This window comes from Pundamilia nyererei, unplaced genomic scaffold, assembly GCF_000239375.1.
Source record: "Pundamilia nyererei isolate P.nyererei 1_Seehausen unplaced genomic scaffold, PunNye1.0 scaffold00069, whole genome shotgun sequence".
Classification (NCBI taxonomy): domain Eukaryota; kingdom Metazoa; phylum Chordata; class Actinopteri; order Cichliformes; family Cichlidae; genus Pundamilia; species Pundamilia nyererei.
Window position 1 is genome coordinate 2,001,374 of NW_005187470.1, and position 25,811 is coordinate 2,027,184.

Here is a 25,811-nt window from a genome sequence, read left to right on the forward strand (position 1 = left end):
CGGGGATTCCACCAAGCATTCGCACAACTAATAGCTACAGCTTCTGACATTTCATCAAGCTGAGGCAAGACAAACTAAGGCAGATATAATAATCCCTTAACAAGCCTGGTGGCCTGCCTGAATGCTGCCCAATTTAAATGTGCTGGTTCATTACACATAACTCATGTAGATGGACAGAAAACTGCAAAGGTTGCCTGGAAATCACTCACACCTGAGACTGAGACAGCCTCTGAACGGAGGCTAAAGTGGGCAGAGGCTGCAGGCTAATCACAGAAGAACAGGATCTGGAGTGGGTGGACAGCTCAGGGCTGGAAGACTCTGTTCAGCTGGCATAATCCTTCGCCAGCTAGGCAGCCATTCACTGCTCGCCCACTTCTCATCTAGACTACACCCATCCTGAGCCGTATGGGAGGAAAGGAAGGAGGGATGAGAAGAAGGAATCCAAAAAGGACTATAAAACTTCACTGCACAGGCTTTGAGACAAATGTCAGCCCTTTCTGCTAAAGCAACCACAACTGTCAGTGAGTTTCTCAAATGCAGGACCGCACCGTGGCTGTGATGCCTCTGCAGACAAGAATGTCTTGTATTAAAAGCTGGTAACATGACAGATCGCTTCTTTGAAACCGCCTCTAGGATTTCAGCTTTGATTCTCAACAAGTTGTGTTGCCCAGTTATTTTTTTTGTAACTGAATCTAACTAAAAGGAAGCTATAATTTGTTTTACTAAACGCAAAATAGGCACGCAAGAATTAAACAACCCCCTTTATCCATCTGCACATCAGCTGACTCTTTATCTTTATTCTCAGGCACATCTTTCTTTTTATTTTAACATGGTGCACAAAACACGCTCTTCAAATATTTACCACAGGCGTCAGTGCATTATAATATTTGTGACATCAGTGGACAGATCGTTTTGGCAGTTTCAACAGGTTCACCTTGCAAAGTTTCATATAAGAAGCATTAGAAACATTTTGGGGGAAATGGCAGCTTTTAGGATGAGGTTTGATTAAGTAATAATAATTTAATATTGTGAGAAGAGAGTGTGTGTATGTGGACTAAAATGAAGGTGTTTGGAGTCTGCAGAATTATCTAGGTACTACTCCACTTGTCTTTGTGTTTTATTTTCAAGCTCCTGTTGTTTGCTTTGAAAATTAGTTTTCGCTGTTGTTGCTGTGCAGCTTTCAAAATGAAATGCGGATAGCAAAAAGGCCCAACAACCCTTATGTAATCTTCCACTTCATTTGTCATTAGAAACGTGACCTACAGAACGTATATATTAGAGCGTAGACGCTATTTAATCTTGGTTAACATTTATTAAAGCATGAAATGATTTCCTAAACTCGATGTCAAAGTTTAATATACCTGATCTGGTGCCGGCTGATCAAACAGCTGCTTATCAGGCTGTGAAGTATAGAGCAGCTTGAGGCAGGAATGTTGTGACAATAGCTGTCTTTCTCAGTGAAGAACACCCAAGGTAGGAGTGATGGCCTCTGCCTCTCTCCATAATCTCTCACAGGGAGAAAATCCCCTGGCTGAATTCTCATTAACTGGGCGTCAGTGCCTAGAGTGACAGGTTAGAAACTCAATGGCAAATTTCTCCCTGCTGCTGCTTTGTCACTATGTAACTGATGAAAAAGGGGACACTGACTTGAGACTGTGAATCCAATGGTACAGTAGGGCATGGTAAGGCCAAGTTTGGTGGACAGTGGTAATTGTAATGAGTGCTTAAAATGGAGAGTGCTTTGCTTTTCATGCAAGGAGAGAACCTTATTAATGTTTAAAGTCTCACACAAAGAGGCTGAAATGTATGCATGCAAACACCTTCAGTGATCATCCATCAAAAACAACCTTGGATGTGCCACACTGGCTTGTGCCCTATATTTCTACTAAATTCACATCCAAAGAGTTTATCCTGCCTGAGCGGGACAAACCCACCTTGACCTATTTATTTATTTATTTATTTATTTACATGTAAAACAAAATGTGATATGACACATTTATAGATTCAAAACAGGGCATATTGCAACCTTGGGATTTACTGCTTTAAAGTATGTACATTTCATTAGGAACGACTCTCAAATCTTGGCACTACGTCTGACAAGCGGCAAGCTAAAGCTGAAAGCTAAATCACTGAAAGGTAAATGTGTTCCACACAAGGATGAGGCTGGTGCTGTCAGAGTTTGAATGTAAAAGCGGTGCTATATTAACCCAAATGACGCAGGAATACGGTAAGTGCAGTAGAGCTTTGACACACTTAAGGCTTGGAATGCATATTAGAATGATCATATTTAACAATCCATAAAAAAGGAATGTCTGCCACATAAAAAAGTTGAAAAAACTGTGTCTGTATCACTAAAATTGGCGAAATTAAGTGGTGAACATCTCTCATCACAGCATAGTGTGACAAGAAGGTAACAGCCCAGTGCTGGGTCTTAGCAATATTTCTTCTGTGTCCATGGAAACTGTGAGAAATGTGGCAATGGTCAATTTGCTCGACCAGCACACATGCAGAGCAGTCTGTTTTGAGACTGGAGGTCTGTGTCAGCTTATGTTTTCATGGTGTCCTTCATGGAACTCAGCTTGTTTCACCACTCAAGATGCCAGCAAATTTTTACTGGTCTGATTATAGCCAATAGATCCAATGCTTAATCTTGCTTTAGGTAGTGGGATCACAAAAGATGGTGAGATTTCTTTGCTGTTGTGTAATGCTATAATGAATGAATGAAATGAAATAACACTCCTCTCTATTTTTCACTTTTATTTGATTTGAACAGATGGCTTTAGCCTCTGGATATAAAGACAGTATAGAAATGCTTTAGAATTATATTAATATTTTAATGGCATGTAGAAGATGACTTGTGTGGTTGCAAAGATAAGTCAGTGACAAAATGAACCTACTTCTCAACTGATTTGTGACCTCGGTAAGCAATTTCCTAATTACCTCCACCTAGGTGGTTATGTTTTTGGTACCATTTGTATGCGTGTCTGCATGTGTGTCACACTGTCTGTTTGAAAACAAGGTAGCACCAAAGGTTTTTATTGAATTCTGTTACATCTTTGTTGGGGTATAGAGTGGAATCATGTTAATAATCCACTAAAATTTGACTTACATCCACCAAGGCCCTCAACTAAGGTCACCTTAATGATTTATTGGTTGAAAATTGACGGAAAGCCTTATAACTTAGAAACTATGCTTCTTACAAGAGTAGCGTATATTGTAAACTAATCGAAAGACTTAAAATGTCATGTCACATTTGACCTCTGACCCCTTCTTTAAGGTCAATAGTTTGATCTGAAGGTCAAATTCATAATAATGCTATACAGAGCTATTTAAAACAAAGTTTCTTACTGGTATTGTTTGTACTGCCAATATATGGGCATATAGGGAATTATATATGTGGGTTCCTCGGATCTCACTTTACCATTTCATATCTGCCTTTCTTTAAAAAATAACTCCACAATGTATTATATGTTTGTTTATGATGAGGTGATTAAGAAAATGGATAGATGGACTGATGTGATGACATTCAAATGATTCATTTCTTTCAGTTTTGTTTTTATTCATATATTAAATCAAATTATATTTAGTGCAGCATAGTGGCATCTTTTCCTAATCTTTATAATGAGAATATTGCTAAAGGAGAACTGCCCCGTCTGGACTGGAGCATGAAACGTCCTGCAGTTTCTATACACAGCATTTCAACAACGTTGAACATTGCTTTGATTGCTTTTTCATCTGGATTATTTCTAGAAGCTGTCAGCAGTTAATTCTACCCGTAAAAATACACCCCATTTCTTAAAATTAGCAGTTAGTTGGTGCAAAGAAAAGTGAATACTCATAACTCATAATATAATATTAGTATTATATGCAATTATACATTGTTTATAGCTTATTTCTACCATGGTTAACTAACTACAATACTTTCAGGGCTAAATATTACTGACCTCAATTAAAAAAATCTATTAAAGTTACTTCTTCTAAATCCTCAAAGCAAATGTTTAAACTGGAAGTGAATAGTGGTTTGTCACTGTGTGTAGTGTCTGGTTTATTCAGGCCAGCTAAATATACTTGGACATCTGTCTTTCACACTGGGTACAAACCAGTCTTTTGGTTTTCTACTTTCGCATTGACTGTGTTCTCATACAACAGCACTGCGTGGTTACTGTAGAAACTATTACATTTATTTTATTTCTGCAATTACGTGAAATTTATTTCTGTTTTTGGTTTGTTAAGCTCAGAATGTCGCCCCACTGGGGACCTGTAAAGCATTTTTATCTATTTATCACATACTCAGACCTCAAGCTGTTCTTCAGCAATGTCAATTTTATAACACAGTGGCCTGGAGCCTGTTGCTGTGCTGATGTGTTTCAGCACAGCCGCCCTCAGTTTCCTCCCAGAAAAGATTCCCTTCCTGAACACCTGTGTTTCTAATTCTTTGTCTAAATCTGCCCTGGCTATGACTGGGGCAGATTCCAGCTGGATGTGACCAAAATAAGGCCAGATGTTCACATCTAATGTCAGTGATATAAAGAGAGAGCTTTTTGAATGAATGAATGACTGAAACAAACTGGTTTAATATTGCAGCTGCATCCAGTGAACTGATACTAAAGCACTGTTCAAGAGTGGGCACCTCTAAGGACATGTGTCAGTTTTGCTTCAAGACGAGGATCCGCCCAGACACAGATGTAACCACATTAGAATTCTGTGCTGTTCTCAGATGCTTGGCTAGAGTCTGATGTGAAAGCTAATGCAGAGCAACGACCATAGATCCAGTGAACCTTGTTGAACAATGACACAATTTCAAGGGCACAAGAGGCTCAGAAGAAGCAAAGAAGTAACATCTGGTTTAACACATTCGCCACTTTTAAGAATTTGCCCTGATTAAAAATAGCTGAAGTGACAAATATGCCATATGGAGACTTGCCAACACTAAACAGAGCCATATAAGGACAAGGAGGTAAACAAGCATGAAAGGCAGTGGCTTCCCTTATTTGTGGAGAAACGGCTTTCTAACAGTGCCATCGTGTCTTAGCTTAGTTTAGACTATGTGGAGAAAAAAACATAACCAGGCCAATCAGTAATAACAATCTCTGCCAAGGACCATTTCTATTTCTATGTGTGTCCAAAACAGATAAAACTGCATAGCACTGTATATCACAAGCAGATGTTTTCAGCTGAGCCCTTCCAACAAAATCAGAAAGCTGAACAGATCTCACAACACTGTTCTGTTTAATATTATCAGCTTACTTTTGCATTCCTGTGTATACTATTAAAAAAGTTAACTGATTAATATTGCTATATTTTACCTAACTGAGGCAATGGTTTTATTTTAAAGATTGCGTTCCTCAGTCTCTCTAACGTCAGTGGGCATAACTGGGCCTCACACAGCCTCTTCAGATACAACTGGCAGGCTATCAGAGCACTCAATTAGCATGATGGATTGCAAATGTTTGTTGCATAAACTTGTTTATCCAGTCTTTCTTTCTTGTTGTCCCAAGAAACTCTCTGTGGCGCTCTCTCTTACAGACAATAGAGACACACAGAACTGCGATTCAAAAGAATATACTTTTTCTTTTTTTTCTCAGCTCATTTCAGGGTATGAAGGATGGTTATGAGCAAGAACAGCAGCAGTAAGGTTCCTAATATAATTTTATACCCAGTTGGTCAAAAGTCTGAAGGTCTAACATTAACTTAAAGGACCACTATAGCATTAAGAATCCCGAAAGATCCGTGACAGTTTAATTTGACAGAAGACTAAAGAGAGCTGAGAAGGACAGCAGACAACTTGAAGGAGGACAGCAAAAGAGTTAAGAGATATTTGATGAGAAGAAACGAAAAAACGATGGTGTAAAACAGGGAGCCCTCGCTGCTAAAGCCCTGCTTCAAAGCTTATCCAAACTGACAGAGAAGAAATGGACCTGGGGAGAAAAGGTCTCCCAAACACATCTAAGGTCCTGTAGTGAATATCATAAATGTGACCTGAAACACGATGTCTGCATCGTCATGCTGCTGGCATACACCCCCAACTCCTCTTTTTTCATGTTTTCCTTTTAGTCAACAAATCATATAAAAGAATGTTTTAACTTCTCATTATCTTCCAACCTTCCTAGCCTGTCTGTAAAACTTAGACACCAGCCCACTGATTTATACACAAACCTTTGCTTCTAACACAAAGTGGCAGTGGGGATCTAACATGGGTGCAGACTGACTGAAAATAAGAGAGTGGACGCGTTTATAGTAAAAGACAAAAAGCATTTAAAAAAAAAACAGTGTAGCAACTTGTCTCATTCACATGTTTTTTGACAACAGGTCTCATCATAAAATTGAAAAATCGTATTTTGATGCTGCTACTATACCAGAGCCATATATTCACTCACAGGACATGAGGACATCTGTTTTATTTGTTACACCTTTCTAGTACCAGGATTCATAGACTCAACAAGGTGCTGGAAACATTCCTCAGAGATTTTGGTCCATATTGACATGAGAAGTTTCTGCAAATTTGTAGGCTATGCATCCATTATGCAAAAGTTGCTCTATTAGATTGAGATCTGGTGACTGTAGAGGTCATTTGAGTACAGTCAATTCATATTCAACCTGATGGCTACACTGCTCATAATCCCAATGTCACAGCAGAACTTGAGACTCATTAGACCAATCTTCCATTCTTCTATGGGGTCCAATTTTGGTCAACCCATGCAAACTGTAGCCTCAGTTTCCTGTTCTTACCTAACAGAAGTGGCACCTTGTCATGGTGTCTAGGCTGGACTCAAGTGCAGGACTTAGAACTGTGCAGACAGAACAAGGTTTATTTACCGCAGTGGGTGGAATAATTACATATGTACAGTGAGAGGGAGAAAAGGGGTCCAGGGATTCCAGGTGTAGGTCCAGGGTTGGGGAACAGTCACGCTCACAGTCCTCTTCAATCCGCTTGTGAAAAACACACACTCAATCCAGATGTCCGTACCGTTCCTCACTCACGCTCTTGCTCAACCAAAGGGTTTCCAGGGAAGGCAGGCTGGGGTCCAGGTAGGTCTGTGCAGGAGGAGATGGAGAACCAACAATTAGCCGCAGAACCAGGGAGCACAAGGAAAAATATCATAGAGAGCTGGGCTACACTAACTGAAAATAGCACAACAATCCAGCAAGGACCAACACTCCACTGAGGCCTTAAATGGTGTCAGGGGCAATTAGCCAGAACCAGCATCAGGTGAGTAGAAGGAGAGTGAGGCTCCAGGAAGGCACAGGTGTCCAGACGCCACCCTAGCAGAGAAGTTGAGTAACACATCTACAGCAGAAGCTTGACACACCTGGTATGGTCTTCTGCTGTTGTCACCTATCAGATTCAAGTTTTGACATTACATACGTTCGCAGATGGTTTTCTGAATACCTTGGCTCAGTTGTTCCTCTGAGCTTTGACATTAACAAGGAATTATCACCCTGAGAATTACTGACCACTGGATATTTCTCCTTTTCTGACCATTCCATTGACTGTGTGGGAAAATCCCAGATTAGCAATAACGACCATGCCATGCTCAAAGTCACTTGAATCACCTTTCTTCCCCATTATGATGCTCGGTTTTAATTTCAGCAGGTCATCCTGTCCATGTATCTGCCATAAGAGGTTTAACAGGTGTACCTAACAAAGTGAGTTAGCGTATATCTACCTACTGCATATTTCTATAGTAATGTTTTTACTGATATTGTTCCATCATATTCTAAGTAAACTACTTTATGATTTATGACACTATTTCATAATTAAACCACCCTGCATACAACTGAAAGCTAATAATGTTGCATCCGGACAGTATGGAGAAGAAACAATTATAGACCCTTTGATGCTACTAGCTAACTGTTTGCAACATTTCACCAGCCTGGAATCTGATTTTCTTTTTCCTTCCTGGTTTTTTAGTGACCACCTTTCCTGAAGGAGCTGTGGGGAATCACGTCTTCACGCATGTAAGTTTATTTGCTAATATTTATTTGTAATACGTGTTATGAGTTTCTTGGTGGCTTAGCTTGGAGTTTTGTTAGTAGCCGCTAGCACTTGCAGGCCGGTGTTGCTGAACCTCTTGCATGACGTAATTCTGGGATTAATATTGCAGTCATTTATGAATTATTACACTTATTTTAGTTAACTTTCTATGTTAACTAATACTATAATATTTATGTTATTGGTTTGTTTGAGTATGTTTTGTGTTGTTTAATTTTGCTGCATATTTCCTGCTGTCTTGTTTTTTTTTTGGCTCACAGCACTAAAGGACAGTAATATGTGTTGACTCTAGGAATGGAAATATGACAGCTTGTGCTAGAATATTTCACCTGATGCTTATGTCATCTAAGAATCAGGCAAATAATAGCTCAAAAATCCAACTTAGACCAATGCTACTTGATACTCTATATTTAGCTGGATTCCTTCCAACCCTCAGTGTTTATGTGCTGATAATTATGCTGATAATATATTTTCTAGATGTTATAATATCTACAGCTGATGCTGATATTGTTATTATTATTATTATTATTATTATTGTCATCCAAAACATCCAAATTAAATTCAACCTTGTGCACCCAATTCTTGTTTTCTAAAGTTATTAAAGAAGAATTATTGCACCCTGGAAAAAGAACATCAATAAAAAAAAATCAATAAAAGCCCAAAATTGCCTTTCATGCCCATGATAAGTGTATGTTTCATACTGTAGTCTACATACTGTTACATGCCAGGGTTGTAACTTATGACCACAACCCACATGCACATTAGTGCACTGTATTTCCCTTATAGTCTTTGCTGCCCTTTGCCCTGCTATGCTTGCTCTGTCCAGCTCTTCTGCTCCACACTGCAGCATTTCATAAACTCCACCTACATCAGCAGGATTCATCTGTGGGCTAAATTTCAAAGTTCACCTGAGCTAAAGTTTAAATTCCTCATTCTCCAGCTTCTGCAGTGCTAGTTTTAGTATATACCTGTGGGAAATGTTGAGATCAAAACCTAAATGCCAATCTGTTCAATGTTTGGTTATTCATTAAGAAAATTGAAATAGTGTGATTTAAGTGTGCATTTCAGAAAGTCCCTTCTTCAGTTTCTTCTCAGTCACTGTAATCTGTATTCCAGATTAGGATGAAAGATACTTTGATAATATTTGTGAATTCAAAGACAACTGAAATTGGTTGGAGGCTCTCACTAAAGCCAAACTCCTTCAGCCAGTCATATACACATCCAACTCTAAACACAGTATGCAAATGACTTGGAGTCACTATTTTTCCATTCAGATTGTCTTGATTTCAGTGAGGATAAAGTAGCCAAAATTGCTGGCACTTTGGGGTTGCAGAGTGAAAGGGCTGCATTACCTTTTGAAAAACAGCAGCGAGAAGTAGAAGATCTCATGTCATTAAACTGTTAAGCTCAAGTTTCTCATAGCTATTTGGGTCAGGTTGTCTTGAAGTTAAGATGGAAAACTATAAACATTGTCAGGAAAGAAAAATTACTGCATGATTGTTCTGTTTTTTTAACCCATATTCAAAATTGAGGCACATTTTCTTAAAGCATCACAATGTTTAATAATAATATTCTCATTAATGATGGCATTAATAATTGCTGTAACTTACTAAACGTCCTGCTAAAATCGAAGTTACAATTAGGTATAGTTAAGTCTTGTCTGCCCTCTGGTGTAGAGAATAGATTGTGCTCGAATTTCATTTTCACAGTCTCATATTTTCGTAATTGAAGTCATGCAACATTGTTTTAAAGACGTGAAATATTGTTTTTTGGGAGAATTTTTCTGGCAACATTTTGCTCCTTTGTAGGTGTGCTTCTGTATAAACTGTGAAATTATTTGCATTGTTAAATTAATTTGAGCTATGTGTTTCAGCAACACTCTGCAGCTACAGAAGTCCAAGAATAAACAATGCCATCAATCAATTTTCCCTCGAGTTTGGGCCTTCTTCCAGACGCTGGCAAAGCGGTGACTCATTCAGCACCACTTATTAAAAGAGTTTTTTTTTTTACCCTAGAGAAAATCCAAAAGTGGAGGAGTGGACATTGCAATCGTCTACATGCTGCTTATGATACTGATGACCCGACAAGACAGACTGCATGTAAGACTGTGCAGTGCTCTGTATGATTTGGTGATGTTCAGTACAGGAGCTCCACAGGAGACTGTGCTGTCTTCCTGCTCACCTTGCAAACCTCAGAACTTCTTTGTAAGTTTGATTCATGCCACCTGCAGAAATACTCTGATTACTCCGCAGTGGTTGGATGAGGTTGGAAGTGGAATGAGGAGCAGTACAGAGCACTAGTGGATAATTTTGTGGAGTGGTCTTGAAGAAATTGTCTTCTGGATGCAAATAAAGGACAGAGGACAGCTATAGAGCTTGTGGACCAGGATGCTGATGTGGCGGAGGAGCACCTGGACATCTATGTCAGCAGCAGGCTGAACCAATACAGAGGCTGTATGCCAAAAAGGTACGAACAGGCTCTTCTTTCTTTTCTATAGAAAGAGATGATTTTTCAATGTGTACAGCAAAATGTTGGAGATTTTCTATCAGTCTGCTGTGATCAGTGTACTGTACTTTGCTGAGGTCTACTTGGGGAGCAGCATAGGGGGTAGTGACTCCAGCACTGGTTAACTAATGAGGTAGGCTGGTCTGTGACTGTACAGAGCCAGCCCAGAAGCTGTGATGGAGAGAAGGTTACTGAACAAACTGTTATCCATTACAGATTATCCTGACTCTCTGCACCTCTTACCGTACAGGCAGCAGAGCACCTTCTCTAACAGACTGATTAAGCTCTGCTGCAACAAAAACAGATACAGGAAATCGTTCATACCACATGGACTATTATGCATAATACAATATAACTATCTGGCAGGAAGTCATCTGCCAGATAATAAGTCCTTCAATTTCATTCAGAAACTATTTCTTTTAATTTCCTGTTAAAATCTCTGCTAACATTTAACATGAGACAAACCATTGTATTAATTTTGAGGATAACATATATTCCATTTCACATCTATGTTTTTAACCTTTTAGTCTTGAATGAGGCCAATTTTTTAAGACTGCAGTTACACCTTCTTCACAGTAGAGGGCGCTGTTGTTTCACTAATCCATTGTGCCCCTACAAGCTCGTTTCACTACGTCATATTTACAATCCTTCTGATAAAGGTACAATCAAAGTAATTTGTCTCTCTGAGTATAGCTATCTTGGAAGAAAAGGACCAAAACTACTAGATCTCATCTTTTCTCATCTCATCTTTCAGTCCTGTCGGACGTCTTCGTCTTTAAATTAATTAAACATAAAGAGACAACGTAATATCTTCAGTTTCACTATTTAATTTTTGTACATCTGGTTAAAAAAAACAACAACAACAATCAGGGCCAAGAACAACTCAACTCTCGCTCACACACTCTCACACAAAACCACCACGCTTGCTTGTGCTATTTTTCTATCTTTGATTCATCTCTGCTTTTATAACTTAAAAAAATAATTTAAATAAAAAAACATAGATTTTATTGTTTTGTTTTTTTAATGGGCACTTGAGAGAGATGAAGTCCAAAGGGGCTGGTTGACACATCAGTGGTATTTTTTTTTCTTTCTTTCTTTTTCTAAAATAACAGGAGTTGTGATGTTGGGATGTTCAGAGTTTAGAGTTATTCTCCCAGAGGAAGGAGTCATTCTGCAGCACTTTGGCCAATTTTTCATTGAATGGTGTGTAGAAGTCCCGCAGGATGTCTTTAGTGATGGGCAGCATGGGTCCTAGGTTTTTGTCAGCTGGCCTCCTGGTGTTTGACGCCGGGCTTCTTGTGATTTCTGACTCAATTTCTTTTGTCAGCGGCCCTGTGAAAAACACAGAAACATTTCTTTCACACCCCCTCGTTCTGGTCCACTTATTTTGATTTTGACGCAGCACTAAACAAATGGAACAAAATAGTGAGAAAGGCAAAAGATTCTCTGGAAGGTAATCACACCTTAGATGGTGTTGGCAGCTCTTTGAAGAGCTAAGTCTGAGCTTTGGGGCAATTACACTGTGGGATAAACCATTGAGTTCAGAGGAAGGAAGCTTCCACAAAGCTGGAAGGGGCTGTTTTTGGCTGTCATATTCATACACTCAAACCTATGTGCGTGTGTGGTAAACTGTTCACGATTACTCCTAAGTGGAGATTTTTATACTCCTGTATCGACAGATTTTAATTATATCGTTGCATGCCATTTTAAAGTGACATTTGTTTGCACAGGTTTTAGGTCGGCGCATTCATTTTTCTAATAATCACAATCACCGCTACACTACATATCCATATTTGTATGTATCTAGGGCACTGTTTGGAACTGTACTGATCAGAGTCCCCATGACTACACTTACTCACTTGTTCACTTACCCAGGTTAAGGAACTCGAAGACTTGATGCATTGTGTATTTCCTGTTAGAGGCATGGTCTTCCAACCTTAGGACCAGAATTTGTTTCCTGCTGAAGATGGTCAGCCAGTCCATTAAGTACACAATGTATAAGCCAACTTGCAATCTGACCTGAGGGCACAGAAGAAGAAAGTCAACATGAGATAAGAAATTCCTATGCAAGGCACTTTTTCTTAGCAAAGTGGTGCATGCATCCTCTTCTTTAAGGAGATAAACAGGTGGAGGGAGGAAATTTTAACTGCTTTCTTTTTCGTCTTCTCCATGAATTCGGCTCGGTGATGCTAGATGCTGTGTAGGCATGTAAATGTGTAGTGTTTATTATTTGAAGTGAGAGAGGGAGATAAGAAAGAGGGAAACCTGCATCATCATCACAACCAAACTAAATACTTTACGGCCAAACATTATATAGTATTTCAATTTAGTTTTGCATCATAATAAGGTGATTTTCCCTCTTTTGTAAAAGTGCAAATTGAAATAATCTAAAGATTTAATAATCTTTAAATTATTTTCTGGTCAAAACAAGTATTTTGAAGATCTCAACTTGGGCTCTGGGAACACAGGATAGACGTTTCTTTTAATTTTCTGAGGTTTTATTTGAGACGTAGATTAAACCACTACACAATTCATCAACCCCAGAAATAAATGAGCACACTGATCTTTTGTGAGATCTCATCAAAGCATTTGCTCGTAGCCTAACCCTTGTTGAAATTGATTTTTGGATTCCTTTGTGACAGTTCACTGCAGAACAGTAGGTGTGCACAAAATACCCTGTCCTTTCGCCTTTTTAGCGAAAATTGAAAGGCCATTTAGAATCGATGATTACAAGCCAAGTCAGCAATTCCTTCTTTGTTAAATCAATTTGGTACAACAGTTTAGGTCAGTCGTGTTCTCATGCTGGGGTTTATTTGTTTTTTTTCTCTAAGACATTAATCCAAGCTCTAAAACCTTTATCAAGAAACCACAGGCATGAGAGTCTGCTGTAGGGACAGCTGTAATGCTTCTCACATGGGCTAATAACTCTTATAGATATTTGCGGATGAACAATTAGGTCATCGCTAGAGAGCAAACATGCTTATGAAGGGCCATAAAGACTGTTGGAGAACCTCTAAATACAAGGCAGCATAAAGGGAAAGCCAACAGAGGACAATCCTCATCCCCATCTCACACAGTCTGCCTCAGGGTGCTATGAGAAAAGCTGACCTAACACCGGCCCGGGCAATGGCTGGCACTAATACGTGGTCCATGAGTAAGAAGCAAGTTCACAGGAAAACGAGCTTTTGTAGTACACAAAGAGGCTTGAGGTGTTGAACTGCTCAGTGGTCCCACAGTGCTGCCAATCCTTTCCATTAAGTCTGTCCTGCGAACTTTAGCGTTTGCTAATGAAGCACGGACTTCTCTCCATCTGTCTTTTCTCACTTTCTTCGTTCCCACCAGCTAATAAACTGGTCACTAAGTGCCGCTTTTCAGCGGAGCTTTGAGACAAAAGCAGGAGGCGGGGAACACTCACTGGCATGGCGTTGTTGACGGTGGTGTTGTACACACAGGAGCGCATTGTGAACTCCGTAAGGCACCCCTCAAACAACTGCAGTGACTCTGACACCTTCTCATGGAAATCCTCTGCAGACTTATTGGCACTACCAAAGTAAAGGTAGTCAGAGTACAGCCTGCAAGACAAGAGACAAATTTGAACATGGAAAAGACACCTCATTATGTTTCAGGTTTTTGTCTTCAAGCATTTACAAGCTGTAATATCACAGATATATTTCCTCTTCTCTGGTATTTTTAATATGTCTCCTAATTAAACTGTAGACAGTCATCATATTGATCCAGCAAGAGGAATCCCCAGTGCCTCAGCCTCCTCTGACAGCAAATTCTTTTAGCTTGTTAAGCCAGCCAGATGTTTATTGATGCTGGCACTGGTCTTGACTCTTATCTCTGTCATCTTAGTGCTTCCATTATACTTCTGTTGTTCTCTCTTAAAATGAAAAAAGATATTTCGATTTTAATTAAGCTGCCAGATTAAGTGACAATTAAATGAATCAAAATAATCATTTGGGGTTCAATTTACTAAAAATTACTACTCTTGTTTGCTTTCAGCCAGCCCTTGTGAAAAATTTCTCTCTGTAATTAATTTGATCAGTCAGTAATGGGTTCCAGAAATGACAGGCCTTCACAGAGAAACCCAGATGTCCAAATTAGGACCTACAATTTGGTATTTTGTCGTTTCCAGTCAGTCTGTTAATGTTTTGTATTTAGGCTTTTTTTCTAAGTCAACCAAAAATATTCACAGTGAACTCAACTCAGTTCTTAATGGTTGACTCTATGACTGAAACATGTTTCTGCTGCCTCCTGTCAAATGAGAATGAAAGGGAATTGTGGCGACACTGATCCATATAAACTCTAAGTTGCAATTTAGTTTGAAATGTAAGATCGTATAGAGGAAATGCGGTACAGGGTGTAAACTGATCTCACCTAATAAAAATGACACAGCTAATCTAATTGAGCATGCAACTCATTTTTTCCTAGAATTGTTTCGGGGGAGAGGTTCCACGGGCCACGATTTGACAGACAGAAGCAATTACAGAGCATGCTTAGACATTCTCAGAAGTAAAAATCAACATTAACAGCGTTAAGAACCCTCCCCACCCCCGTCTAAACACATTATCACACAGGCATTCAGCTGTAAGGTCTCCACATGTCTGATAAAGGCATCATAATGATACTTTTGTAGCAGCCTGTCTGAGTAAAAGTCAACACATCTCTTGTGACAACAGGTCTTTTGTTTCTTATGAACCTGGAAAATGTCTGTCTGTGTCAGCAGTGTAAACACTTATGATAGGGGTGCAAAGACATGCACATCAGAACTAGATCTGCATCATCGCTAGCAAAGCAGATTTCTCCCACCTTTCCACTGGATCCCTGAGCATGACAATGAAGCGGGCATCAGGCTGCAGGGCATGGATGAAGTCCTGGATAAGGAAGGGAGGCTCTCCCTTTGTTGTGTTGTCATAGAAATATACCCAAGCGTTGTTATCCCACATGGTGGATGCGCTGGCTTCTCCTGGAAAATACAGCCACAGTGCTTCAAGTAAAAACATGCACACATACACAAAAATATTGTGCAGTCACAGACACTTTTAGTTTTTAGTGTAAGGCTCATTATTTGTGTTTTTTGTATATTTTTACCAAATATACACAGTACAGGATCCCTGTTAAATTACATCAAATTACTGTTATATGTGTTATCTTACACCTAATAATCTACAACAACATAAAAACATCACACTAATACACTTTTGTATTGTTATTTTAGCGTTACTATTCTTATCACCATAAACGTATTTTATTGTAAAATGTGATGTTGATTGATATTTAAAAAAACAAACAGAATTTGGTATCTCGTTTGGCTTAAATGTAAACTGGCCAAATGTTATTAATCACTGAAAGTTGGGTTTTAGATGGTGGACAATACAAAATAAACAGTTTGGTTATTAAGAAATAATGGGCATGTATTGGGAAAACCATTGTTGTTGTTGTTTTTGCAACTATTTTTAAGCCTAGTTTCATTTTTCATTTCCGTTTTAGTTTTTCATTACCTGCAAATGATTGTCTGAGATTTAAATCGCACGTTGTTATGAAACTTGAAACATACAGCCTCTAAATTAAAGCTTGAAGTAAAACACGAAAGCAAAGGTCAATAAAATGAGATGTTCTAAAGCAAGTGCTCAATGGGAGAAAAAAGAAAGAAAAAAGACAAACAGCAAGGGCAGCTAAATAGTACAATGACTGCAGTCTTCAAATCCTTGTCCAGACTGGTGCTCATACCAAGTCAGAGGACATTGTTTCTCAAACAATTTAGGACCATAAACTTTATCAAGCCAAGCTGAGAAATGATATCCTGGATTCATTAGACTGTCTGCGCCTTCATTATCCTCTTATCTGTGAAGCAAAGCTGTATTTGGAAGGAACACAACAGGAGCCTTATCTGCCTCCCTTCCTCAGAAAAAAGGGACGATAGCCAGGGCCTATTTTTTTGCGATGAAAACGGTGAGAGCGAAACAGGATCACTGTTAATGCTGTTAACACCTAAAATGATACACACTGTGATCAAGTCTATTTAAAGGTCTCTGTATCCATTAAAAGGGCTTATTTTGATCCAGAAGGAGGGCTGTACAGGACAAACAAATGCAGGAGCCAGACTGGTCTCTCTGGTGTTTCATAGTGGCTGGGTCTTGGCCGGGGGTTGAAAAGAATCAGAAGCCCAAGATCCTGGCCATAGGCCTACGCCGTGCTGGGCTCTCCCAGGGCATCGTGTGAATACTGAGTGGGGTTTTGCTCCCCCACACCCCTCTAACTAGGAATATTTATTTGAAATCGCAAACAAAACAGTGCAACATGCTAAGCTGCACCCAATGCAGCGAGCCAAGTGTGAAAAGCCTGTTGTTGAAAATTGAAATCAGTTTTTCTTTGCGACCGAGCAATTTCTTTGACACAGTGTTTAAGCGATGGAGGGGGAAAAAAAGACAGAAACAGATAGTTGCAGAGGGGCTGGAGACAGGATATGCAGATAGAGGAAGGAGGTTTGTAAGACTTCACCACCCCACTGCGGGTATTATTGCTGTCCTGACACACACATACACACACACATTCACACACGCATGCACACAAAACAATGATTCCCTTATACAGCACTTCAGTGAAGTGGCTAAGTGAGGCAGACGGAAGTCCAGTATTATTAAGCTGTTAGAGCCTCTCTTTAAGGCTGAGTCACTAGCTCGTTTAGAAATACCTTCCCTCACTGAAGTGAAAGTGGCTGCTACAGAGCGGCCCCATGCTTCATCCTCACTACCTGCTGCTTTAATAGTAGTTTTGTAATATTGGACACAAGATTACAGGCGAAGTTTAAAGTGAGTGTCAGGTCACCCCAGGCCCAATGCTATTGGCTGCAGCCCGACGAGGGCACAGAATGCTGCAGGACCATGTTCTATAGATGGATCACAACAGATACATGACCCGAGTAATTAATAAGCTTCTCAGTAGAGAGTGGAGAACAATAGCTGTTCCCTGAAGCAGTGAAAGAAAACAGGAAGACAGAGGTTACACTCAACAGGAAATGTTTCCGCTTAGAAAACTACCAAGAGAGGCGATTAGCAAGAAGTCAGGCAATGTTTTACACACTATCGCCTGTATCTTATTGGCTTAGCTACCCAAAAACATGTTATTCTGATGATAATCAGTCTGTAATAGTTGGGTATTTTTTTGTGTGGGGAAATGCTGATATGCAGTTTCCTGTCATAATGTGCAACTCGAAGTTTGATTTACTGTGCTTGCATAGCACAAAAAGTGCAATATGATATTCAGTGTTTGCATTCTGCGCAATCTTAGTTCATATTAAATGCAAAATGTAGCTGGGTCACTTTGGAATATGAAGGTTTTGATGACAGTTAGATTTGAACTGGATCAAGGTATGATTTGTTTGAATTATACCTGCTCCTATCACCTCATATTACTCACGGTGTATTTATTCAAGAGACATTTCATTTAAGAGCATCAGTTCTTGTTTTCTTGTTCAAATATTGCAACAGTCCGCTTCAAAACTTTGCCTTTGGACTCAAATAAACCACATAGATTTGTTCGTCTACTGCGCAAAATTGTATGTCTGCCCTGAGACGAACTGCTGCCCGCACAGACATCTTGTCCTCTAACTGAACCTCTATATCGTTGCACTCAAGTCATTTCTGTTTGCTTGCAAAACTTCCACTTCTAAATCTCTGCTCCTGCTCCCAGCATTTTGCATAATGAGTGACAAACCAATTGCCAAGTGGTTAGTACTTATATCACATGGCTGCTAATCATCTGAGCAATGGGTACCAGGTTTTATGACCTTTCCCTGCTCTTTGGCAGTCCTTGTTAGATCCATTAAATTACTGCAATGGGACATAAACCAGGAAGGTAATGTTGCTCACATCCACTGGAGGCTGCTGTGCAGTAGGCATAGGGCAACTACAGTATATGTAGGTATTCAGTTGTGCTGACTGTTTAATTCTAAAGATTATAATCTTCCATTGTATAACTTTTAAAGCCTTTGTTAGCAAGTTACAGTAGCACCAAGTAGAAACGACACAGAGTGAATTTTCAACCACCCGGAAATTAAACTAGATTTGGGCCAGATGGTGGATTTGAACCAAGGACCTTCTTACTGTAAAGACCACCATGCTGCCCAAAAATATTTTAAGTCTATTTTATAAATCTCGGTCCCAATATGTTACTAAGACGATAATTATCCGTGTTATCCACACTGGCTAACAACTAGTGCTGCAGAGCCCAGTTGGAAAATGCTTCAATAAATTTTAATTCGAAGTGTTGCAATAATATATGTTATAATAGTTTCATTTCTACAAATGGGAGCTGGCTGTCATCTCACTTACCTATGATCATATCAGGTTGGCTGGATCTGCTGGTATTTGCTGTGAGGTTGCCCTGGATTTGGTAAGCAGCCTGATCGAACAAGTCCAAGTAGTCTTCCACTGGGTATCGATCATGGAAGCCCTCACTGAGACGAATGATACCTGACAGAGAAAAAGACGTTGACTTTAGGCAGGTATATTTTAGAATTTTTTGCTAAGTTATTACACTTAAAAAGCTGTTGGAGTGGATACGTTGGCTTTAAATGGGATTCTAGAAGCAAAAGTGGGTGTGTTTTCAGTCCCGCCTTCTTGTTTCTCTACATGTGTTTCTGTGCTCACACTAAAGGGGGTCATTAGGGTTTTGTTGTTGTCATGACTGCAGGATGACCTAATAAAATCCAAGTAAAGATCCAATCCAAATTCAGCAGGGAGTACTGTCTCTGCTCACTTTCTCGTGTTTCCAATTAAAGGCCAATGTCAAGTTAATCCTTAAAATGCAGGACTAGCAAATGTGTTTTCCATCTTAGCTGCTGTGGTGTACATTATAATTATAATTTAGTAGGCTATCGTGGAGATACGGTTTAGGACTTGGGAGCATCCGTGCAGCATAAGGATAATGAGGTAACTCAGGCGGCTGTTACTTTCAGCGATGCTTTGATGGTGTCCTATTAAACCACCTTTTCTTAGGAGGAAAAACATGATTAGAAAACTCAAGTAAACTCTCCAAACACCCAGTCTGCATCATTACTCATGCAGAACGGTCACACTTGTATGAGGTGTGATGGCTCTGGCGAGTCTTGCTTCAGTGCTTTTCTTTTTTTTCCCCGTCCCTGTGCTTTTTCATATGAATTAGAGCAGTTTTCAAATAGGCTGTGTTTCTTGATGGGAACTGTACACAACAGACACATCTGCTTAAGATTCAAAATGCTCCTCCAAGAAAGTTATGTAGCACGGATCGCATCAAATCACCTTTTTACTGCATCGACCGAGCAGCGCCTCGAGGGGGATCGAAATAAATAAATACAAAACAAGACCATTTGAATTCTGAGAGCTCTCAAAGGATGTCTTAAGAGAAAAGTGCTGATTAGCAGCCCGAAGTTCATAACTAGAAGGAATAGAGAGAAAGAAAGTGACAGCAAAGATGAAAGCGCACCAAACGAGGGGGGACAGTAACTGAGGGGGACCTGTGTCCTTGGGATATAACTGCATTTGCTGCTATGCAACATCACAAGCAGCAGAAAACACGGAGCATGAGGCAGACAAATTAAGGCAAACAACTCATCCACAACCCACAGCTTTACGAGCTTCAAATAATTATCAACTCAAACTAAACCCAACACATTAAAATAAGTATTGCATGCAGACTGATCAATCCACCAATTAGGTTTTGTGAGTCTCGAAAGGATTAGGGGCATAGTCAGCAACTGGATAAACTTCAAAGGGATAGATTTGGCTGTGACACTTAAGCCTCTTTTGATATTTGTGGTGAGAATTTGGATGATTTTTTTTCAAAAGATTGTGGCCAATACTGTATGTAGTGCCCTTAACAAGGAGTACACCAAAGCCATGAGTGAATTTATTCAAATCATTAAGTAACCTTTAGACAGACAGCTGCTGGAAAAATAAAATGTCAAATTAGTCGTTGTTGAGTAGAAGAATAGCCCCCATCCCCAGAAATCACGGTGAAAATCGAGCGCTCGTATTGCACTCGTGTTATAGCGTAGCTTCATTTACTAAAAGATAATTATAAAATAATCTGAGCACTGCATATACAAAATTCAGTATAAAGCTGTTGTGTTATTGACTTCTGATTTTGAAATCAGAACTGAAAACAGAGCCATCGGTCAAAAGGCAGATCGCTCCCCTACAGTTTAACTGCTGGGCTTTGTATTTCTTTATTTCAGGCACACATTAGTGAGACGCACGCGCTGACTCACTCGCTGATGTCCGCATCCTGGGCTGATGAAGGATTCCCATTATTCATGAGTCTTAATGACTCTTTCAGTATCAAAGGGAAACAAAAAAAAACCTCATAGGTATGATGATCTGCTTGTTTAGAGACAACAATGCAAGAGAGAAAAAGAAATCTTGGCCTACTTAAGATTTTTACTACAAGCCTTATTATCAGCTAAATTTGTAATTAAAAATATTTCAGATGTAAGAGGAAATCGAGTAAAGCCTTCGTGGTGTCTAAAATCACTAAATCAAACCAAACAAGCGATTTAACATTCAACTTAAGGGTGTCCAGAGGGTTTTCTTCTCACATGAGGTGCATTCAGTCTCACTCCCGGGTCTTGCGTAGCTTTTAATCCCATCTGTGATGGTGTGGTGGTTCTTTTTACATCACAGATGCTCGTGGAGGAAGAACACCACAATGTCAGCCACACTGTTAGAACTGCCATACGACCCAGATGTCTGCTGCGAGGCGGCTCTTACTTCTTGACGCACAGGGTTTTCTCTTTGTTTGTGCAAATGACTTGTTCGAGTTACCACCTGTTCAAACGCCTTGAGTGCCAAAATTATAAGCCGGAATTTTGGCAGTAATTTGTGTGCGTCTAAACAAACAAGCCAATATATTAACAGATAGTGTTAAACTCTCCATGAAATTGGACAGTATTTTCACTATTTATCCATTATTTATTCAATATTCTATCCAATAAGAAGTAACAACTTTAATTGCCTTTATGCAACAGCTCTATCATAAAATGGAAAGATTTGTTGTGTAATTAAATAAACCTATAATTGCTCTGTTACTCTTTTCAAGGAGAGTATAAAATTCAAATTTATGCACAGTGGGAACAGCCCAAATGATGCACCTAGAAGCTGAGGGAAGCAAATTTCACGGTAGAGAGATGTGTCGCAAGGAGCGACTGCAACATTAACGTGCTAAACAAGTGCAAAATAACAGCATGCGTGGGTTCAGTGTGCCTGAAGAAGCTTCGGTTGTTTTTATGTTCCTTTCAAGTGCTTTCTACCACAGAGATAAGTCTATGTCACAGATGACAATAAAGTACAGTTAATCTAGATCCTTCTGCGTATAGTTCTAGTCGAGCTGTTAATGAGCTTTGTTAGCACATAAGCTTAACCACACATACCAAGATGAGAAAGTTGCACTGGTAAGAGTCTAATGAAGGTGTAAAAGTATGCAGAAGGGGAACAGGGAATGGTTATAATTCAAATTGCTGCATAAAGATTGTAAATATACAATTAGGGATGTTGATCTGGGTCAACTCTCAGGCAGAAAATTAGCAGTTTCTGTTAATTGTAGTGCTTTTGTTTTGAGTATTAATTTCCCTGTAATTATACTGTAATTGCACTGGGAAAAGCTTATAGAGCACCTTTCTTCTTAATTTTGAGCACTGAAAGCGCTTTCTACTATAAGTCTCATTCACCCAGTGACACACACATTCATACAGTGCTTTTATCTATCCCTAAGCACTTTTATCTAACATTCACACAAACATCAGGGGCATCAGGGTTCAGTATCTTGCCCAAGGTTACTTGGGAATATAAAATATATTAATATAGATACATAATATGCTGGACAGCCGGGGTAGAAATTGGTAGAAAGCCTGAGACAGCCGGAAACTGAACTATATGGAACTAAATGTAAAAACAAATACATAAATGTGTATTTGTTTCAGAAAAGTCTTACTCTAACATTATTGTCAGTCAATACCCAAAGAACTCAAATTACCTACTAAAATATGCAGAAAGTGTGCAATTCACACATAAAACAATATGATGATAGTTATAGTATAGACAATTTCAATATTATGTCACTTAGTGGTTTTGTGGGGTCCACTGAGGCTATTTCACTGCCAAAATAATGACAGTGACTTGAGCTTAGCATATGTCATGGTCCCAGGCTCCCTTACCGCTCAAAATTACGTGTTCCTTACTCACCAAAACGTTTGCGGGTCCACCAGTGTGGCTCTTTGAAAGTTGTGAACTTCACGTCCGGGTGCAGCTTTAGTCTATCATACAGGTCTGTTGTGCCGCACTTTGGCTGACCAATGATATAGAAATAAGGAAGGCACCGCATGCGGTAGAGTTTCCTGTTGTGATGAAGCAAATGTTCATGGAAAGTGTTCCTCAAGTGCTGGAAAACTGTTCTGAAGCGCCGCGAATAGCGTCCATATAAGTTTGTCCTGTATGGGTCGGAAGTGATATTCCCAGTGTATTCCTCATACCAGCAGGGGTTCTTGACACCAGGCAGAAATTTGCGAGGGATAACAGAAAACATCTGTAAATGCAGAGAAAGCAGGTTGCATCAGTCTGTTAGGCCATTTAGACATTTCACGCAAAACTTTTTGTAAACTCTCAATTATCATCGCACGGTAGAAGATGAATATGTTTGGGGTTTTTTGTATAGCCTACAGACCATTATTTTGGTAGGACTAGGCAAGCACTGTGTGCGTTCATGACAAGTTTGTGCAGCTAGAATGTGGTCTCTGGCAAATCAGACTTATAATAAATTAGAAACACAAGCAAGTGGCTTCATGCTAAATTTGTTGAGCAATGTTCCAATAAACACCAGCACACTCTATCATATCTGTACTGCTGATGCTCAGCCACATAGTCCAGCCATTCATACCTTTTTCCTTGTTCTGGAGGCTTTTTTGCATTCAGTCTGGTCTTGAATAGTTAAAACGAACATTAGCTGAATTGTGTTTGAGGGACTGATTTGGCCAGAAGGGAACATTGCAATTTGTGGCCATAAAAACAATCTAACTCAGATCCATTATCCACCCTCACACTCACAAAAAGAGCTTCAAATTCATTGTTGAGTAAGTGTGGAGGTGCAAACTCACAAAAAGTTAACTTTCATTCTGGTAATTTTGTAACCAGATTAACCTCTAATCTCATCTCACACTTTCTGGTAGCACTACACATGAGCATGCATGCATTCATTCACATTGTTAAGATGTTATTTTTTTCTTTTTGTTGATGAAAGGCAGCAAATAATCACGTCACTATGACTTGCTTGCACTTTGTAAGATGTGGCTACTTTAAGGACAATTAATGCCGGATCCGTCCACAGATGCAGTATTGATTGTCCTGCAGCCACTCTCTCCAATTCATTAGGTTGTTCAATAAGAAATTAGTTATATTGCAAATAGCCCAAGCACAAGCCATTATCATTACGATTAGCAATTAATTGAACTAAGCTTTGAGGTGAGACGAACAGTAAGAAAGCCTTAAGGCCAACATGCTGAAGGACCTCGAGATGGCTTTGAGCTTAAGGGGACCTATGTAATTATCTGGTTTGGCATAAAGAGTTATAGAAGGATTTCAGTGCAGGTTTATCTCTTTATGAATTAAATTAGACACAGTAGCCAATGGGGAATTACACCAGAGTAGCCGTATTCAGCCCTGGGTAGACAGCATGTAGGCAGGAATGCTGATTTCAATCACCTTTTCAACACATTTAATTATAGCACAAGGCTCTTCGGGCTGATTAAAGGAGTAATATAAATAGTTATATAGTACTGAAGTATGAATTTAATCAGTTTTAAATAAATCAATTTTGTGATAGCATTTGATATCCAAAGCCAAAGTCCATGCATTAAATTGGAAAAAGAATATATAGAATAATTTGGATACTCACATGTGGCTCACTCTTAACCAGTGCTTTAAGCTCCGGAAGCTGTCTACTGCTCTGAAACTCCACCTTAGATGCAATGGATTTGACCACCATTTTAATATGTATGTAATCCTTGACCGAGGAGAGATTAAAGGTTAAAGGTCCGGGGCTGACCAGGCTGCTGAAGTGATAGGGAGAAGGGGTGAGGAGAAGGCCCTTTTTGTCCCCAGTCAGAATGTATGAAGCCGTGATGAGGAACATGACAGCCAGGCCAAACAGGAAGCTGTAGACACGGATCTTTCGGAACCACCCCAGGTTGCTCCATCGTCTTGGTAGATCCCGTTTTACCTCCAGAACTGCAAACAGGTTCATAGGTGTTTCATCCACCTGCAGGAGTAGCGGTCTCTTGCGGTAGTCCTCCACTGTGGAGCCCAGCAGGCTGTACTTGTAGTCCATCTGTGTCATGATGTCCACAGCCTGTGAGTCCCGGGCGTCCCAGCTCAAACACAGGGAGGTGTTATGGAGCAGGAGCCTTTCAGACAGGATGTTTTGAGATGGGTAAATAGCCAGTAGTTGATATCCATAATGGGTTATGGAGAACAGCCCACCTCATCCACTGACTTCTGCTAACTAAATGGAGAGAGACGGAGAAAGAAAGAAAACTGAGTGAGATGACTAGGAGTCAACATTATTTCACTGTTTTCATTATCTGGCTGAAATATTGTAAAAGAGCAGAATTATTATTAAAAAAACTCATTTAAACCTCTCTGATTGTGTGAAATTGTTATGTTGCTATATTGTAATTACCTGCTGTGAATATGAAGAAAATATAAAATTGCAGCAGCTCACAAAATGTCAACATTTCTACCTCAACAAAGCGGTATAATCATGAGAAAAATGTAACTAATTGGAATGACTTCTTAAACTTCCTGTTTCAATCAGACATTACAGCAGCACTCTACTCATTGTCCATCCTCCCATCCTTCCTGTGCATTGGAATCACAATATGGAAGAAACGATAAGGATGAGAGAGACATTCAGCCCAGAAACTATGAGGCTCTCACGGGGAGGGACATGGATATAAGAGATACGCAGCCGGGCCTGGACCACAGGAGGGATTATATTATCAGAAAATAGTATTCCTCACTGTGAAGTCACTTGGATCAACACTCACCTGCAGATAAAAAAGAACGCCAATGTCTAAAGGGTGAAAGAAATGTTGATCTTTAAAGATAATGCTCTCGCAGTACTACCTTCTGGTTTTATCCTTGAGGTTTTCTTTGTGTCTAAAGGTAAGCCATAATGATTTGCTCTGAACAAAATACAGCAGGATGACAAAAAGGATACTTTTTAAAAGGGTGAGCAGAATGATTTTATAGCTGAAGGCTTTGGAAATGTTTCCCATCTTCAC

At 39.5% G+C, this 25,811-nt stretch overlaps 1 protein-coding gene across 1 annotated transcript in view; it reads right to left on the reverse strand.

Moving 5' to 3' along the window:
- Positions 1-11,309: 11,309 nt before the first annotated feature.
- Positions 11,310-25,811, reverse strand: part of chst15 (carbohydrate sulfotransferase 15) — a 39,912-nt gene continuing 25,410 nt past the window's right edge. The window contains exons 2-8 of the mRNA XM_005736473.1: positions 24,425-25,030; positions 22,720-23,059; positions 18,835-18,975; positions 15,311-15,467; positions 13,914-14,070; positions 12,370-12,517; positions 11,310-11,830 (exon numbers count right to left, since the gene is read on the reverse strand). Of these exons, the coding sequence (XP_005736530.1) occupies positions 11,631-11,830; positions 12,370-12,517; positions 13,914-14,070; positions 15,311-15,467; positions 18,835-18,975; positions 22,720-23,059; positions 24,425-24,865 (1,584 nt within the window). The 5' untranslated portion in view covers positions 24,866-25,030 and the 3' untranslated portion in view covers positions 11,310-11,630. The remainder of the gene's footprint in view (positions 11,831-12,369; positions 12,518-13,913; positions 14,071-15,310; positions 15,468-18,834; positions 18,976-22,719; positions 23,060-24,424; positions 25,031-25,811) is intronic.